Source organism: Lissotriton helveticus, chromosome 2_1 (genome assembly GCF_964261635.1).
Source record: "Lissotriton helveticus chromosome 2_1, aLisHel1.1, whole genome shotgun sequence".
NCBI lineage: Eukaryota > Metazoa > Chordata > Amphibia > Caudata > Salamandridae > Lissotriton > Lissotriton helveticus.
In genome coordinates, this window is record NC_136059.1 from 9,437,953 (window position 1) to 9,455,257 (window position 17,305).

General features: G+C 47.6%; 1 protein-coding gene across 1 annotated transcript in view; it reads right to left on the reverse strand.

Moving 5' to 3' along the window:
• Positions 1-16,585, reverse strand: part of LOC144817667 (uncharacterized) — a 176,343-nt gene extending 159,758 nt beyond the window's left edge. Inside the window, exons 1-3 of the mRNA XM_078674397.1 lie at positions 16,436-16,585; positions 5,885-6,125; positions 1,287-1,648 (exon numbers count right to left, since the gene is read on the reverse strand). Of these exons, the coding sequence (XP_078530523.1) occupies positions 1,287-1,648; positions 5,885-6,125; positions 16,436-16,525 (693 nt within the window). The 5' untranslated portion in view covers positions 16,526-16,585. The remainder of the gene's footprint in view (positions 1-1,286; positions 1,649-5,884; positions 6,126-16,435) is intronic.
• Between the last annotated feature and the right edge of the window lie 720 nt (positions 16,586-17,305).

Below are 17,305 nucleotides of genomic sequence, written 5' to 3' on the forward strand. Positions count from 1 at the left end.
GCCCGGCGGTGACGCCGGCCGCTCGCGATCACCCTCCCTGGTGCTGGGCGAGTTCTTGGCGGCCGGGTCCGTTGCCACTGCCCGTTGTCTTCTCCTGTATTTCCGCCCTCTGGCGTCCTACAGCCCCCGCAGTTAGGGAACCATGATCGCTCTCCGGTGACGGCCGCCCCTTCCGTGCAGTAAATGGCGGGTCTCGTCCCGCGGAGGAGGGGATCCTGCTCGGGCTGCTTTTCAGTCTTTGCCGGCCACAGGTGATAGCGAGGGATGACCCCTGGAGCTCTGGGCAACAATCGCTCTTGTTCTGGGGGTTGCTCTGGGGGATTAAGGGCTAATGAGTGGTCAGGCCTGGGGACTAGGCCGGGAGCCTCACACCCCTACGTCCATCCCGGTCGCCATCTTGGCCATGCTCCAGGATTCATGTTTTTGAGAAGTTTCCACCTCCTCATGACTGGTTAGGAGTTCCACTAGTGCATATATGTTTTTTTTTTCTGAATATTGTGTCTGCATATTTGCACAACTACTGTTTCACAACTAGCCACAGATCATAGAAAGAGAATGGTGGGTGAGGAGTAGACAATACATTTGGTATGACGGGTTGGTCAGGTGTGAACATAAACAAAAAACAAAAATGAGGGGAATACAACTAGGGGCCATATTATCAAGAAAGGGCGATACATTATCGCCGCTTTTATGAGCAGAAAACTGCTGCTAAAGCGGCGATAATGGGCTTGATAATATGCCCTTGTGAATTCCCATAGAAGCCCAGGTTCTGGTGTTAACCTGGGCTTCTATGGCAATTCACAAGAGCATATTACCAAGCCCATTATCGCCGCTTTAACAGCAGTTTAACAGCAGTTTCCTGGCTATATTGCCTATTTTCACTCAGAAATACTTCAAGTTCTAACCACCACCTAACGCCCAATCAACTTGTCACTGGACGATCAATAAATGTATCAGAACCAGCAACTAGACCTAAAACTGATATAGAAAGTTCTTCTGAAGTTATTAAAGCAGAAATGAATAAGTATCTGTATGGGTTAACATGAACTGTGCAGTTCCTTTCTGCTCAGGTATCCAAGCGGAAGGAGAAGGGCCCCATCGATCCTGTGCTCCTACTCATCCCTCCCGGAACACAGAACCATCGGCAGAAAAAAGCCCAAAATTTGAAGGACCATTTAAAGTCACAGACTTCTCGCCAACAACTGTAGAGCAGAAAAACCCAAAAACAATGAACATATTCAAACAAAGAATGATAGGTTTGGGATGATGTGTGGGGTGCACTGTACCTCATGCGTTTCAATGTCGCTAGCATCATCTTCCACGGCGTACTGCATGATGTGGGATCGCTCTTGTGCATTGGTTCGTCCTCGCTGGTGGCTCATTTGTTTTAATTTTTCTGATGTTTTTGTCAACTTTTCCTCCAGGGATTTGCTTTCTTTCTCCATCTCTTCAGCAATCCTTTTCTCCCTTTCCAGACGTTCATGTTGTCGCTTCTCTTCTTCCTGCTGCTTTCGCTCTGCCTCCGCTCTTCGCCTTTGTTCTTCTTCTCTCTGCTGTTGCTCTTCTCGCTGCCTTCTCTCCTCTTCTTCTCGATGCTGCCTCTCTGCCTCCTCGCGTACCTTTGTCACCCGGTCTTCTTCCTGTTTCACTTAAAATGGTGTGAGATAAAAACAGATAAGCCAAGAGTCTTATTGCAGTCAGCAGGTAAACAAAATGGCCATCCTGTAGCATTTACTAACAGAGACATGTATTACCACTTAATGATGCTGCAATCACTGCATGAATTGTGAGTTTTCCTGTAAAGCTAGCAGGGGGACCACAATGCTGGCTACTGCACTTACACGTCTTAAGGAATAAAAGGTTCATGCCTTATAAAGTGAATGCATGTAGACTGCTGTGTAAACATTGCCTAATTTATGCTTCCCTGAGGAACAACATCTATACATTTTTTGATATTTATTCAAGAAATCATTGTATTCTGAGGGGCTTATTTATGAGAGGCCTGTATCACTTCTGCATCACATAAACTGGTACATGTGTGACGCTGGGCTCTCGTTTCGATTTGAAGCCACGCAGAGAGGCCTTGCGTGGCTTCATAAATCATGAGTAACACGACACAGCGCAAATTGATGCGTTGCCAAACTCAGCGCTAAGAGGTGTTCCTTGGGCGTTGCGGTGGGGTTTCCCACGTAGCACCCTTGGATTCTGACTCTTTCCCAGAGTTACGAGAGCCTGTGAACCTGGGAACGCGTCAAAATGCTGCACCTCCTGGCATGAGGCGTCATAGGGAGAAATATCCTTATTTCTCCTCTTTTTTACTCTTTCCATGTGTGCTGCATTCTGCAGCTCACATATAATGAGGAAAATGCCTCGTAGGATTGCTTTTGTGCCGGAGCGTGCCACTTCCTGCACAAAATCAGTCCAGCCTACAGCACAGGCACCCTTGCACCATGTTGCAAGGGTGTCTGCGTTGGCGCTAGGAATGCACATAAATACAGAGCATTCCTGCCCCTTCCCTTTTGCGTAGGGCAGCGCAGTGAGGTTCCTTGTTGCGCTGGCCCATGCCAAAATGGCATAGTGAGGGCCTGGGCGTTTCACCTTTCTTTACTGCCATTGAACCAAATGGGTTAACGCACAATAACGTTTTATAGAGATGTGCTTAGGACTGGATACGGTCTGTATGGCACAAACTGTGAGAGCAATCAGCTCTTAGGGGCCGATTGAATTATTGTTATACAAAGCTATTACCCTAGCCATGACGCAGTACTGGCAGAGTACTTTGGTGGAGTACTTTGGCAGAGCTATGGTGGAGCACTTTACTCCTGCCACATGCAGTGTACTCTGCCCATACTCAGCTGCCTCTGAGGACATCTCTGGCATTGCCAGGAGCTGTCGTCATGGCGGTTCCTGGAAATGCATTGTAAGTCTGACACATGGCTCTGTCACCATGATGGAGCCATATATCAACCTAATAATGTTTTTTATTGTAAAAAAAAAAATCCCAAAGCAGGATTTCTTTCTGAAAATAAAAAGAATGACCTCCTTGCATGGAAGCATTATCCCATGGTCGGAGGATCATTTAAAACCTTTCACTGCCCCTTAACCTCACATTTTTGAAGGTGGTGATGGGCAGTGAAAACTGGCCATGAGTCCTCCCAATCTAAATACAGCAGGCGGACAAATGGCCAAACCTCCAACATCCCTTGCTCAGTTGGGCCATTGGAGGTGTGCATAGGCAGCGTAGATGGAGTGTTTCTGCTGTCTATGCACTGAATGTCCGCCTGACTCTAAATGAGGTGAGTAGTCCTTCAAGTTGATGGAAAGGGTACTCCTTTGTGATGGAGTACCCTTTATCCAACTTATGAATCAGTCCCATCGTGGTCACCATACACACCCTAGTATTTCCTTTAGAAGAACTATTGGACTTGTACCTGCACCCACTAAGGAAGAAGACAACTTTGCTGCATCAAGCTTGTGAAAAAAGAACTATGGACTATTTTGGCTGGGCTCAGTACATGGACCTTCCAGAAAAATTCAGACTGTCCATAGACACACAGGTATCAGCAGGATTGGCTTTACCCTTCTTTATAGTACAGACTAAGGCAAACACCAACCTGTTACAGATAAGCAAGTGAGAGATGTTTAAAATGATCAGCAGCTCTCAGCTTGGCCTTATATCAACCAAGGAAGAACTGAGAGCAATCTGCCTCATGGTGATGCAGAACCGATATGTGTTAGACCACAATGGAGGGAGGGATGGGTGCCAACATTGGTGCCTCCTGCTGCACGTTTATACTAGGGAACGATATGGACAATGGAACACTGATTCTTGCCATCCAAGCACTGCACCATATACAACAAGACATATATGAGGAGGAAGGTGCCCCTAAGGGGGCTTGGTTTTTGAATTGGTTCTCCAGGCTTTCCCAGAGGATCTCTGGTCTGTGCATGTCATTGTTGCTATTTTTCATCGTGTTCTTGTTTTTGTGTGAATCCAAACAATTGAGGATTTTCTGCTGTAAAACACAATCCTCATATTAAGAAAGATTGAGGTTTCTAGGAAAGTAGTGGATGCTGAAAGCAAGCATAAAACCAATAGGGCCCCAATAAAGTAAATCAACCAGAGGGGGAATGTTTATGTAGAAACAGTTGACGCTGATATGAGAAACAATACATTCATTTATGTGAATGAAATTGTGTCCTTATTAACAAATTCGCCACTCATCATAAACCCAGACTTGCAAATGCATAGTCAGGCAAGCACTGAGACCTAGCCCTGAGGTTATAGATTAACAGGTCACAGGTGGGGTGGTACATAGCCAACCGACAAACCCACAAATACAAAATGCCAGATCAATCCACAGATAGACATAGCAACACCATAATGGTTCAGGGGGATTGGCCCCCAATAAAGCACCCATGCCTGGAGGGGTACGTGTGCTCCTAAAACAACATAAATTCAGATACCACATAAGTTAGGAACACATAGCCAATCAGGACACAGCTGACACAGCACATGCAGTGATCATGCACTCCCCATGCTGGACATCTGGACACCTTACCCACTGCCATTATTGTGCCACAAATGTCTTACCAGATGAGGATCATCTAAAACTCTTTATGGCATATAATGAAGTGTATATAATAACTTTTCAGATGAATTGTAAATTGAGACAGTGCTTAGACACTATGCCTGTAACTGATCTCCCAACTTCAATGTTTAATTATTCAGCACTCCGAAAAGTGGTATTAAGTATAGGTATATGGTGCCACTAGAAAGAATCACACAGTCAATCTCAATCTCTCAATTTACTTTCACGGTGCTGCAGGGTGTGGAGAACCACCAACCTCCATAAACAGAAGCCTAAGCTAGCAGGAAATAGAATTCACTCCCCAGCACACTGTCATGGGGCTGAGCCTTGCATTTACTCTGTGTTAAGTTGGCATGAGCTTATTAGAAGTTTAAACACCATATTTCCTTTCTGCTGCCTTTGCACATGGCACACATTATTATAAATGTTTACAGTCTAGCAGAGTGTTTTGCTTCACACGAGAATAATATGTTTTCCTATAGTAGCAGCCTTGCTTGGTAAGCTTTGTCTGAACAGTGAGTGCCGAGGCCTTCAAGGTTATTTCAACACAGTAGTTGTTGTTCGGACTGATCAGCGCATGTTCTAGACATAACATATATGCAGCTGTGGCCACCTATGATTTTGGCGCGTTTAATAATGCACTACGCAGGCATGCTCACACACTTGGAGAACATTCGCATGCAGAGAGCTGGTGCAGAAATTGATGTGATCCATTTCTACTAAGAGGTATGGGGCCGCCCTTGTAAACCCAAGAGACCTTCTGTAGATATAAAATAACCTACTAGCAAGGGAGGGTGAGATATAGGTGTATTCTAGCCTGTTTCCATTTAACATTTTAACATGCTTTCTCCCTTTTGTATTTTATGGAATAGTAACTATGCTGATAACCTTGTTCCTTATAATGCGCAAACATCCCTTTGTGCAATGAAACACGTGTTGGCTGTTGGAAGCTGTTGTGGAAACCTACGTGAATAAAATACCAAAAAGAAGAAAGCAATGCTTATATTGGTGTCTTACTGTGTGATACACTGCTAACTGTTTGTTTTTGCTAAATTGGGAGACCGTTCTCATAATAGACGTGTGCTGGGGAGTGAATTCTATTTAATGTTTAATTAAACAAAACTGTTCCTGTTTTGCTAAATGCCTCTTGTTTTCCAAAAGCATTTCATGTTGAAGGAAAATCCTTCAATCCTGTCTACATATTTGTGACATGAGGATTCTGGCAATTGCGTTAAGCTTTACATCTCTGACATGTGGCTCTGTTCTACTACAGACACTGTGTATAAACTTACCATAGTTGGGGCAGACGGGCGCCTCTCCTCCACGATTACACACCAGTTGTATCTGCGACCGATCCGAGTTGATCACGCGGATATAGAATGTTGGATTGTCAATGCCGGTGTATTGGCGCCATAGATCTGCTTTCGCGCGACAAGTACTTCCATCATGGCATCCAAATTTTACATACATGAGACTTATAATCTCTCGCTGCTGGGACACGATGGTCTGACCGGGTGCAAGGACAGCTTGATCCTAGGAGAGAAATGGGAGGGTCATGTACTGAATGTTGATGTTCATCACTGGTAGACAACATCGTTAGCACATCTCTTCAATCATGAAGTAAAGTTTTTATCTGTTACTTCAGCACTTGTCACTGCAGTCACTATCCATACCATGAATCATTTCTGCCACAATACCACCTCCCCTTCACTGAAGTCATTGCCACAGTAAGTATTACTTTAACTTCTACCCAACCCTGCTTTGTCTCTGTGTCTTAAAAAATCATGGCTTAAAATGGAACGAGGAGCTCATGCAGCCTCTTCCGTAGCTTCACACTAGATCATGACAAGAGGAGACATCAAGGAGTCAGCTGGAACACGCGTGTCATAAAAGAGGGGTCACGCATGTCTCCAGACAAGAGAGGGACTTGCAAACCTGGGGAGTGTGAGGGCATGTTAAGTGAAACTGGGCTGATCTCCCTGATTTGTAAATACAAAGTAGGTGCCTGTATAGACCATGAGTATAAACTGTAAAGGTCATGACCCTAGTATCACCATTGGAACAGATACTAATAGATAGAACAAGGGCATTCAAAGAAAGTTAGGAATACAGTCAAATCAAAGTGAAGTACAATCTATGTGTAATGTAACCATCTGTGTTCCTCATCTTAGGTGTTCAAAATACTGACAGCAAGAGAGCTGAGCAGGTATGTGTGCGTAGCCCTGCCTATGGCACGTTGGTTCATCACCCGCGAGGGTAGCTAGTGCTGAGCAGGTGTGTACGTAGCCCTGCCTATGGTAGGTTGGTTTATCACCCGCGAGGGTAGCTGGTGCTGAGCAGGTGGGTGTGCTTAGCCCTTCCTACAGTAGCTTGGTTCATCACCCGCGAGGGTAGCTGGCCCTGAGCAGGTGTGTACGTAGCCCTGCCTATGGTAGGTTGGTTTATCACCCGCGAGGGTAGCTGGTGCTGAGCAGGTGGGTGTGCTAAGCCCTGCCTATAGTAGCTTGGTTCATCACCCGCGAGGGTAGCTGCTGCTGAGCAGGGGTGTGCATAGCGCATAGCGCTGCCTATGGTAGGTTGGTTCATCACCCGCGAGGGTAGCTGGAGCTCAGCAGGTGTGTACGTAGCCCTGCCTATGGTAGGTTGGTTCATCACCCGCGAGGGTAGCTGCTGCTGAGCAGGTGTAGGCGTAGCCCTGCCTATGGTAGGTTGACTCATCACCCGCGAGGGTAGCTGGAGCTCAGCAGGTGTGTGCGTAGCCCTGCCTATGGTAGGTTGACTCATCACCCGCGAGGGTAGCTGGTGCTAAGCAGGTGTGTGTGCCTAGCCCTGCCTATGGTAGGTTGGTTCATCACCCGCGAGGGTAGCTGGCACTCAGCAGGTGTGTGTGCGTAGCCCTGCCTATGGTAGGTTGGTTCATCACCTGCGAGGGTAGCTGGCGCTAAGCAGGTGTGTGTGCGTAGCCCTGCCTATGGCAGGTTGGTTCATCACCCGCGAGGGTAGCTGGCGCTGAGCAGGTGTTCACGTAGCCCTGCCTATGGTAGGTTGGTTCATCACCTGCGAGGGTATCCTGGCGCTGAGCAGGTGTGCACGTAGCCCTGACTAGGGTATGTTGGTTCTTCACTTGTGAGGGAATCTTGGCGCTGAGCAGGTGGGTGTGCTAAACCCTGCCTATGGTAGGTTGACTCATCACCCGTGAGGGTAGCTGGCGCTGAGCAGGTGTGTGTGCGTAGCCCTGCCTATGGTAGGTTGACTCTTCACCCGCGAGGGTAGCTGGTGCTGAGCAGGGGTGTGCCTAGCCCTGCCTATGGTAGGTAGACTCATCACCCGCGAGGGTTGCTGACGCTCAGCAGGTGTGTGCGTAGCCCTGCCTATGGTAGGTTGGTTCATCACCCGCGAGGGTAGCTGGCGCTCAGCAGGTGTGCACGTAGCTCTGCCTATGGTAGGTTGTTTCATCACCCGCGTGGGCGCTCAGCAGGTGAGTGTGCGTAGCCCTGTCTATGGTAGGTTGGTTTATCACCCGCGAGGGTAGCTGGCGCTCAGCAGGTGTACACGTAGCCCTGCCTATGGTAGGTTAGTTCATCACCCGCGAGGGTAGCTGGCGCTGAGCAGGTGTTCACGTAGCCCTGCCTATGGTAGGTTGGTTCATCAACCGCGAGGGTATCCTGGCGCTGAGCAGGTGTGCACGTAGCCCTGACTAGGGTATGTTGGTTCTTCACTTGTGAGGGAATCTTGGCGCTGAGCAGGTGGGTGTGCTAAACCCTGCCTATGGTAGGTTGACTCATCACCCGTGAGGGTAGCTGGCGCTGAGCAGGTGTGTGTGCGTAGCCCTGCCTATGGTAGGTTGACTCATCACCCGCGAGGGTAGCTGGTGCTGAGCAGGGGTGTACCTAGCCCTGCCTATGGTAGGTAGACTCATCACCCGCGAGGGTTGCTGACGCTCAGCAGGTGTGCACGTAGCTCTGCCAATGGTAGGTTGTTTCATCACCCGCGTGGGCGCTCAGCAGGTGAGTGTGCGTAGCCCTGTCTATGGTAGGTAGACTCATCACCCGCGAGGGTAGCTGGCGCTCAGCAGGTGTGCACGTAGCCCTGCCTATGGTAGGTTGGTTCATCACCCGCGAGGGTAGCTGGCGCTCAGCAGGTGTGCACGTAGCTCTGCCTATGGTAGGTTGTTTCATCACCCGCGTGGGTAGCTGGCGCTCAGCAGGTGAGTGTGCGTTGCCCTGCCTATGGTAGGTTGGTTTATCACCCGCGAGGGTAGCTGGCGCTCAGCAGGTGTGCACGTAGCCCTGCCTCTGGTAGGTTAGTTCATCTCCTGCGAGGGTAGCTGATGCTCAGCAGGTGTGCATAGCCCTGGCTATGGTAGGTTAGTTCATCACCCGCGACGGTAGCTGGCGCTCAGCAGGTGTGCGTAGCCCTGGCTATGGTAGGTTAGTTCATCACCCGCGAGGGTAGCTGGCGCTCAGCAGGTGTGCGTAGCCCTGGCTATGGTAGGTTAGTTCATCACCCGCGAGGGTAGCTGGCGTTCAGCAGGTGTGCGTAGCCCTGCCTATGGTAGGTTAGTTCATCACCCGCGAGGGTATCCTGGCGCTGAGCAGGTGTGTGTGCCTAGCTCTGCCTACCGTAGGTTGGTTAATCACCCGCGAGGGTATCCTGGTGCTGAGCAGGTGTGTGTACGTAGCTCTGCCTATGGTACGTTGGTTTATCACTCGTGAGGGAATCCTGGTGCTGAGCAGGTGTGTGTGCCTAGCCCTGCCTAGGGCAGGTTGGTGAACTGTAAACTATCAATAGGGAGCTATAGAGGAAAGAATAATGAACAGGTCGCCCTCCTCTGAATGTAAGAATGTAACACAAAGACCTGTTCATCCACGGCTCCTCTTCTTGAGTTTGAGGCGGGGGTTCCATCACCCTCTTTCCCTGCCACTCCTCACTTTTATCAAAGGTAGTGTCCTTCCACTTTACTGCCTAAATTTCATGAAACAAAAGTTTTTGCAAATGACAGTCACTGCCCACATCCACACTGTGAATATAGGGGTGTGGTTTTGAAGGTGTATCTAACACCGGTTAAATCAATGTATGTGTTATCTTTATAAAAAAAGGTAAAAGGACAAGATGGCACCTCACGTGCGCACCACCAGTCGAGCTTGCTGATTGGTACTCACCAGCTATGCTCACTTTTATCATCATTGGTAAACATCTTGCCTTGAAATAAAGATGTTTTAAAAAAAATACAAAAAATTATAATCCCATTATAATCCTCACGACTACCACAATGATGAGACCCCGTAAAAATAAAACTGAAGTAAGTAACACAATCCCAACTTTATTCTTCACTTGTGCACTTATTCAGAATTTAAAATCGGCTGCATTTACGAAGACCACTTCATTACTCAGGCGACATGTTTCATTGCCAATATTCCTTTAAGGCAATTTTGTCAGGGCAGGGTCATCAACCACCAATATTGGACACTGGTGTCGTTCTATAAAATGACATGTGGGAGCCTAAGTCACTCGTACCAGCTCTCTACTCCGTTGCACTACAAATTCAGACTGTGAGTTACTCTGTTAGGCGTGTACTCTGCTGTAGTACCAATTTGGCTTCATAAACACGGAGCGCATTCATTCATCCCTCTGTAAAGCCAGGTCTTCAGCGATTTGCAGAATTCAAGAAGAGAGGGGGAGGCTCTGTTGTACTGGGAGGCTGTTCCATGCTTTATCGAATGATGCAGGAGAATGTCCATCCTCTTGCCCTGGTTGTATGTGCGTGTGCAAGTGGGAGTCCTGGATAGCAGGTCTCAGTTGTGCAGTGCCTTGAACCTGTGCTTTTGGAGTTCGAATGGCGCACGTTTGAGGATTGGGAGCCAGTGGATCTCCCTGGGCTGTGGTACGTCATGAGGTCTGTCTGGGAGGTTGAGGATGAGTCTGGCTGATGAGTTCTGGGTAGTTTGTAGACTTCTCATGAGTTGCTTAAAGATCACGGTGTAGGGGTGTTCCCACAGTCCATGTTGCTGGTGACTAGGGCGTACAAGGTGGCTTTTCTTGTGCTGCTTGGAAGCCATTTGAAGATTGTTCTCAACAGCTTCAGGGTATGGACGCAGGATGCAGTGAAGTCCTTGACTTGTGTGATAATGTCCAATTTGCTGTTGATGATTTCACAGTTCCTGGCATGCGTGTGGGCCGAGTCAGTCAGCTGCCCGTTGAAATCCCATGGAGAGGTTTCCTTGCAGAAGATCACTGCTTTTGTCCTGTCAGTGTTGCGCTTGAGACAGGTGGCTTTCATCCAGTTAGTGACTTCGGTCATACGGGCTGTGAACTTGTTTCTTGCTTTGGAGATCTTGTCTGAAAGGAAAAAGTATGAGTTACCTGTATTTGGCCTAGGAGAGGATGGTTATGTCATGTACGTGGGTGACATTGGCCAGAGGGATTATAGACATGTTGAAGAGAGTGGGGCTGAAGGACAAGCCTTGTGGTATTCAGGAGATGAGTCTGCGGGCTTCCAAGGAGTAAGGTGCCAGGCTGGCAGCTTGTGTTCTCTCTATTAAGAAAGAGCAGATCCAGTGGAAAGTGGGCCCTCGGATGCCCATCTTGTGCCAGTGACTGATGACGCTGGGGTGAGCGACCCCGTCAAATGCTGCAGGGAGATGTAGGAGAATGAAGGCTGCTGTGTCTCCTCAGTCAAGAATCGTGCAGATGAAGTCTGTGGGGGTGATGCGTGTTGTTTCTGTACTGTGAAAGGTGTGTGAAAGCTTCTCGCTTACACCAGATACCCCTTCAGCTACTGATGCTTGCAACAGATGAGGAATACCCATGTAAGGGAAGATACATTCCAGCTTTCTCTTCTTGTAAAATGCATCTCAAGTCTCTTTCGTGAAGGCTTGAATCCATGAAACCGCTTAGGTGGTTTACTTTAGTTGATGTGGTTGGTGGACACCGTCTCTCAAGAGACTAGCGCCCTGATAATGATTTTGGTGGTGAGGGAGTGGGGCGGCACACCACTGCTCCTCTCCCACATCTCCAATCTCCACAACCGACCGGATTACAAGTTTTAATTTTTTGTGTGTGATCCTGTGTCGGCTGGCATACGGTGCTGCCTTTCAAAGGCTCATAGGAGAGCTTTTGAAAGGCACCGCCATGGGACCGCCACTGCGAGATCCAGTATGGCACGGACTGCAAAGTCCATGCCATGCTGAAATGGGGGTGCATGTGCACAGGGGGGCACACCATGTGCCCCACTGCATGAATCCAAGCTCCCCTCTTAGTTTCTTCACCGTCACACTGTGGTACTGAAAAGTCTGGACCTGTGTTACAAACATCGTCGTATCATGACGATTTTGATATCAACAGACCGAGAATGGCTAGTATACTATGCACAAGCATTTTCGTCATATTCGAGTGACGATTTCACCCTGAAACCAGAGATTCCGTCCTGGACCCTCGGTTTCCATTTTGTGAACGACAGCCATTTTGTGATTGCCCTCACATAGGCCGGTGACTAAGGCCAAAAACGAGTCTGAAGGACACGTACACCTTTGCTGACTCCTGCACGACCTGTGCAAGCTGACTCCACTACCCAAGGCCAAACCTGTTTGGTCAGTTCCTCTCCCAGTGGCCGATCGAGATAGTATCAAGGCACAACTAGCCATAAACCTTTCATCACACACAAACTTCGCCTAATCTTACATACACCTGTCTCTGTTCCTTACTTTATGACTTGCTTTACGAGATGGAGGTGCCCGTTTTTATTGAGGGTCGGTCGATATCTGATGAAAATGTTGGGCCTTGCCGGGTGATTTACTGTGGGCTGGACAAACTGAAAATAAGCTTGTCATCATGACTCTGCCTTTTCTTTGTAGTGAAAATATGTGAATGGTCAACTGTAAAATAAGGAATGTTTGCCTGAAGCATAATATTTTGTATAAAAAGAGAAGGCTGGCTTTGTAAGATTGAGCAGTCTCCTGAGAATATACACCGTGTTGTACTTCTAGGATACACTGTTACTAGCTGCAGCCAATAAATTCGAGCTTTGACTTCACTTGAAGACTCTGTGTTTCTGTGGTCTGAAACAGGAAGAACTCGAAGTCTTAGGGTGTACCCCTGGCACCGCTGGGTTACCGGTTCAGTGCCGGTTCTGAAAAACCCAGTACTTCAACACTTTTTATGGCTCGCTCACTACCATGAAAAATGTGGCAGTGAAAAATCTAGTGATATGCTTGGCGGTGCCGCAGGGGTACTGGAAGCATATTGTGAGCCTCTGACTGCCGCGCCAGGGATCGCGGATCCCTGGTGGTTGCGGCAGTTCTATGGTGGTCCGACTGACGCAATCGTAATACGGTGGTCAGATCACTGCTGTGGCAGTTCCCGCACAGCCACCGTGGGTTTGGCGGTCCATTGGGTCACCAAACTCATAATCAGACTGTAGGTAATTAGAAAGCCATCGTTTAGCTGCTCTAGGCAACCAAAACCCACATTATGCCGCTCTTGGCGTACATTGCGGTTCCCTCAGTGGCATTGTAGTCTGTGGGAATGCAGGGAAATCTGTTTCTGGTGTTTGCCTGTTCACACTGATAAGGACAACTTACTTTCAAAAAGGGTTTACATTTTTGACCACTGCAGGGTTCGAAAATCCACCACAAGAGACCTTTTGTCTCAGTGTTGATTACAGCAGAGTGAGGTGAGAAGGAAAATGCTCACATGAGGTTGAGTCTCTATGTTGTCAATTTTACAAAGTATTCAGGGAAAATGAATGAAGTTTAACACTTGGCAGCCCAGGAAAGACTGAGGACACACACATGCAATGAACCTGAGAAGACACTGAAACAACAGCATCCTCTATCAACATATGGGAGAAGCCATAACAATGTCCGAAATATCACAAGCTTTTCCTTCCAAGGAAAACATTGACACATCCCACAGACTGCCCACCACAGGAAAACCTTCCAGATGTGTGGAATGCGGCACGAGAAGTATTCGAAAATGTTTATATTAAAAAGGCAGAGCAAAGAAGACACTGGGGAGGTCCACCCTGGGAAGTGGTCTCCTACATGCGACAAACCTGTCATTACAAACGGGTGTCAGAGCTGATCAAGGTACTCACCCCAATATCATCGATCGCGAGGGTCATCGTCGCCCAGGCCGATCCCTTGTGCTGCCTCCAAACCCAATGAAAGGCTGGGGTGTAGAGGTCCCTAGTAGAAGTCAGAGGTTTGAGCATCTGCATGAAGATGCTGCTTCCAGACCCACTTGTATCTGGGAAACATCCTTTACAACGCAACTTTTACCACGCAGTGCCTTTACGACGCAACTATTACAACGCATGTCATTACAACACATAGCGCTGGGGGGCTCTCTAGGATAGGGAATAGATTTAATTTACTATCCAACACCTTCCCTACTATCCACGGCAACTGGAGTTGGGATAGTAAATTAAACTATTCACTATCCAGCACCCCTAAGCGCTATGCGTTGTAAAGGCATGCGTTGTAAAAACTGCGTTGTAAAGGCATGCGTGGTAAAAGCATGCATTGTAATGTCATACATCCCCTGTAACCTTATGCATAGATTGGCCTTCAACCTGGTCCAAGATTGTGGCATCTGAATACAAGGCAATCCACTTCCTCCCAAACCAAGATGGCACCACTCCCCAAACTGATACACCTAATGGCTACCTCTGCACCAAAAATACTTAGATGATGGGTAGAGACTTAAAGCTCAACACCACAAAAACAGATCATGGCTGGGGAACACTGTCAAAAATATCAGTCCACCGCCATATGTCCCACAGAGCATGAGGCCTCTCCAGCGACATCAAAAGAAGATGGAAACCTAGGGGTAAACATGGACTTAGAACTATCTTTCATACCATGACAACAAGGTCATGAAAAGCATCTTCTACACAATGGAACCGCTGCTACACATCTGCACATAGCTTGGATACCAACTCATAACACACGACATGGGAACACTTCTCACATAGGATCCAAAATAATGACCCCTCTCTTGCCACCACACGCCCCGGAAGGTGAAGCATGCTCCCCATGTAAGCAGGCGAGTCAGAACCCACTGAGATACATACCTTGGCCTTCTTGTATTCCAATAACTCCATTGGGTGAAGAGGGTCAAAGGCGCTCATGTAGGTTTACACCAAACTATAGTCCTGAATTATTTCAAGAGATTCCCCAAATATTCAATCAGAGATTGAGCAAACAGTGAACAATGATCGATTACTGAGATTGGACATACATACATATAAGGACTCTATTATTTCAACTGGCATTGGATACTAGAATCATTCTATGAATACTTTGCGTTCCTTACAGGGTCGTTATTTGAGATAGTTTTAAAAGGAGTCAAATGTGTGGGGTCTCATGTCTGAGAGGTGACATCATTTGAGGAAGAAGTCTCGAATAGTGAGGTAAGCTTTGTCCCATTGGAAATACTGCAGTTTGGGATTTTTGAAAGACGTAATAAACAACTTGTGCCTCACTTCTCATGCGCCTATATCTGATATTAGTTTGCGATTATTTCATTTTCACACATATTGACCTGAATCAATCTATCAAGGTACTTTGGGGCAGATTTACTACTTCTGGGGCATCTCTGCTAATCAGCAGGGATGCGCCAGAAGAGTTGCGATGCATCTGCCCACCCGTGCGCCACCACTGATGCACCACATTTGCAGCACACCGTGGCGCACGGATGGGCAGATGCGTGTCGCATCCCCCGGCGGAAATGCAGCGCATTGCTGGAGCCGCATCACAACCAGTAAGGCTCTGGGGTGCCCTATCCCTAAAATGCTGCGTCAATCCTTACGCCTGCTTCAAGCAGGCGCAGCGTTTTGACGCAGCATGGCCCTAACAGTGACTGAGTGAAATCTTGTAGATTTCACTCAGCCACTTTTTGGAGACCTTCCTGCGCCGGAACGCCCCTCCGCGCCGGAACGCCCACATGTGGCGCAGGGCTTTACAAGGTGATGCATCTCCCTAGATGCGTCACGTTGTACATACCCCGCTGCATGGCGCTGGCTTTGCGCCGCCGCTGCATCACAAAAGTGACGCAATGGTGGCGCAAATGTGCCGTACGTGGCTTGTAAATCTGCCCCTTTATGTTATCAGGGTATTAGTGTCTGAGGAGAGCATGTTATATACAAGAGTACATGGATTTAAAATTGCTCAGCGGTCATTTTTATTGAGTGTGAAGATTCATATTTCACAAAAGTGTTAATATGGATCTGGATGTTTGAGTTGACTTCAACTATAGATTGTGATATTTAGAAGGAATGATCGTTTAATGCAAACTGTATAGACACATTGTATAATTGTGTTTAAAACGGTTGTTAATAATGATTGTCCCACACTTTCTCTGGGAACAAATGTGTTTTGAATCAGCCCCTTGTTGCACAGGGCTTGTGTTTTGGGCTTGTCCTATGTAAAGACAATTATTGTTGAGTTTAACATGTATTACAACCTCGATATTTGAATTACTTCCAGCCCTGAGGAAGTCATAGAGTTCATACCCATAGAGGACGAAACGCGTTGGCATAAGGGAGCGGCAGACCCAGTAAAATAAAAAGAATGGACAAAGCCCAACATACTATATTCATGTTCCTTTATATTATTGTACTGATCTGATGTTATAATCTGCATGTGCTTCAAAAATTGTTAGCTTCTTGTATTCCATGTCTCCCTTCTCCCTATGCCTGGAAGCACACCCTCCAGTGGCCCTCATGTTGAAAGCCTCACAACTGCACACTCTCCCATTCCAAGCCTAACACGGTTCTTCTTCCACTTGTATCGATTCCTGAACTGCATGCCCAGCGTGCCAGTGACCTGCAGGCTGATACTCACCCGGATGTCCCACTCGCTGCCCAGATACGAGCGCCCGTAGCTGAACTGGTAAGGGGTCTCGTTGACCACGGTCACGATGTAATTCCCCATGGTGGGCGCCCAGCTTCACACCTCTGGTGCTCCGAGGATGCTGTGGCTGCTACAGGCCAGGTATCCCTGTGGTATCAAGACATGTGCACATGACACAAAGGAAGAAGAAGGGCAGATCAGGAAGAGACAATAATTGAGAACACAACCTGCACAACGCTCTATAACAATCCGGGCAGCAACAAATGCACTTGTATGAAAACTATGATAGATAGGAATGGGAGGGACTAAAGCAGGTGCCCCCAGATGTGAAAGTTACAAAGAGACCATTACAGGAGAAAAATAAAAGAAATCATGCAACAGCTTGCACGCAAGAGCCGCAGTCCAGGAGGAGAGCTGAACAGCACCAAGATATCTTGCACAAAAGCACCAATAACTAAGACAGTGATTGGAACAACAGTACAAATCACCCAAACACCTGTAAGACAACCTCACATGGCAGCAAAGGCAACAGAAGAATACAGTAAACACTCCCAGCATCAAACACATGTCCAGCAGCCCCAGCACCAGAGATATACCTATTCAAGAGTCCAAATACTGAAAAAACACAACACAACACCATGAGCGGAAGCAGAAACCTGCATCATTGCACTGTATTGTAATGGCGTTTATGTAGCGCTTACTACTCCTGATGAGGCATTGAAGCGCTTTACCCCAGGCACCATGATGCTCCGGAGCTGAGGGTTAGTGCTGAATTCTGTGGGTATTGGTTATGGTTAGAACTGGGATTGGTCTTGTGCTCTCAAGGAAACCATTTTCTGCAGTTTCTTTGTGGTACCTTAA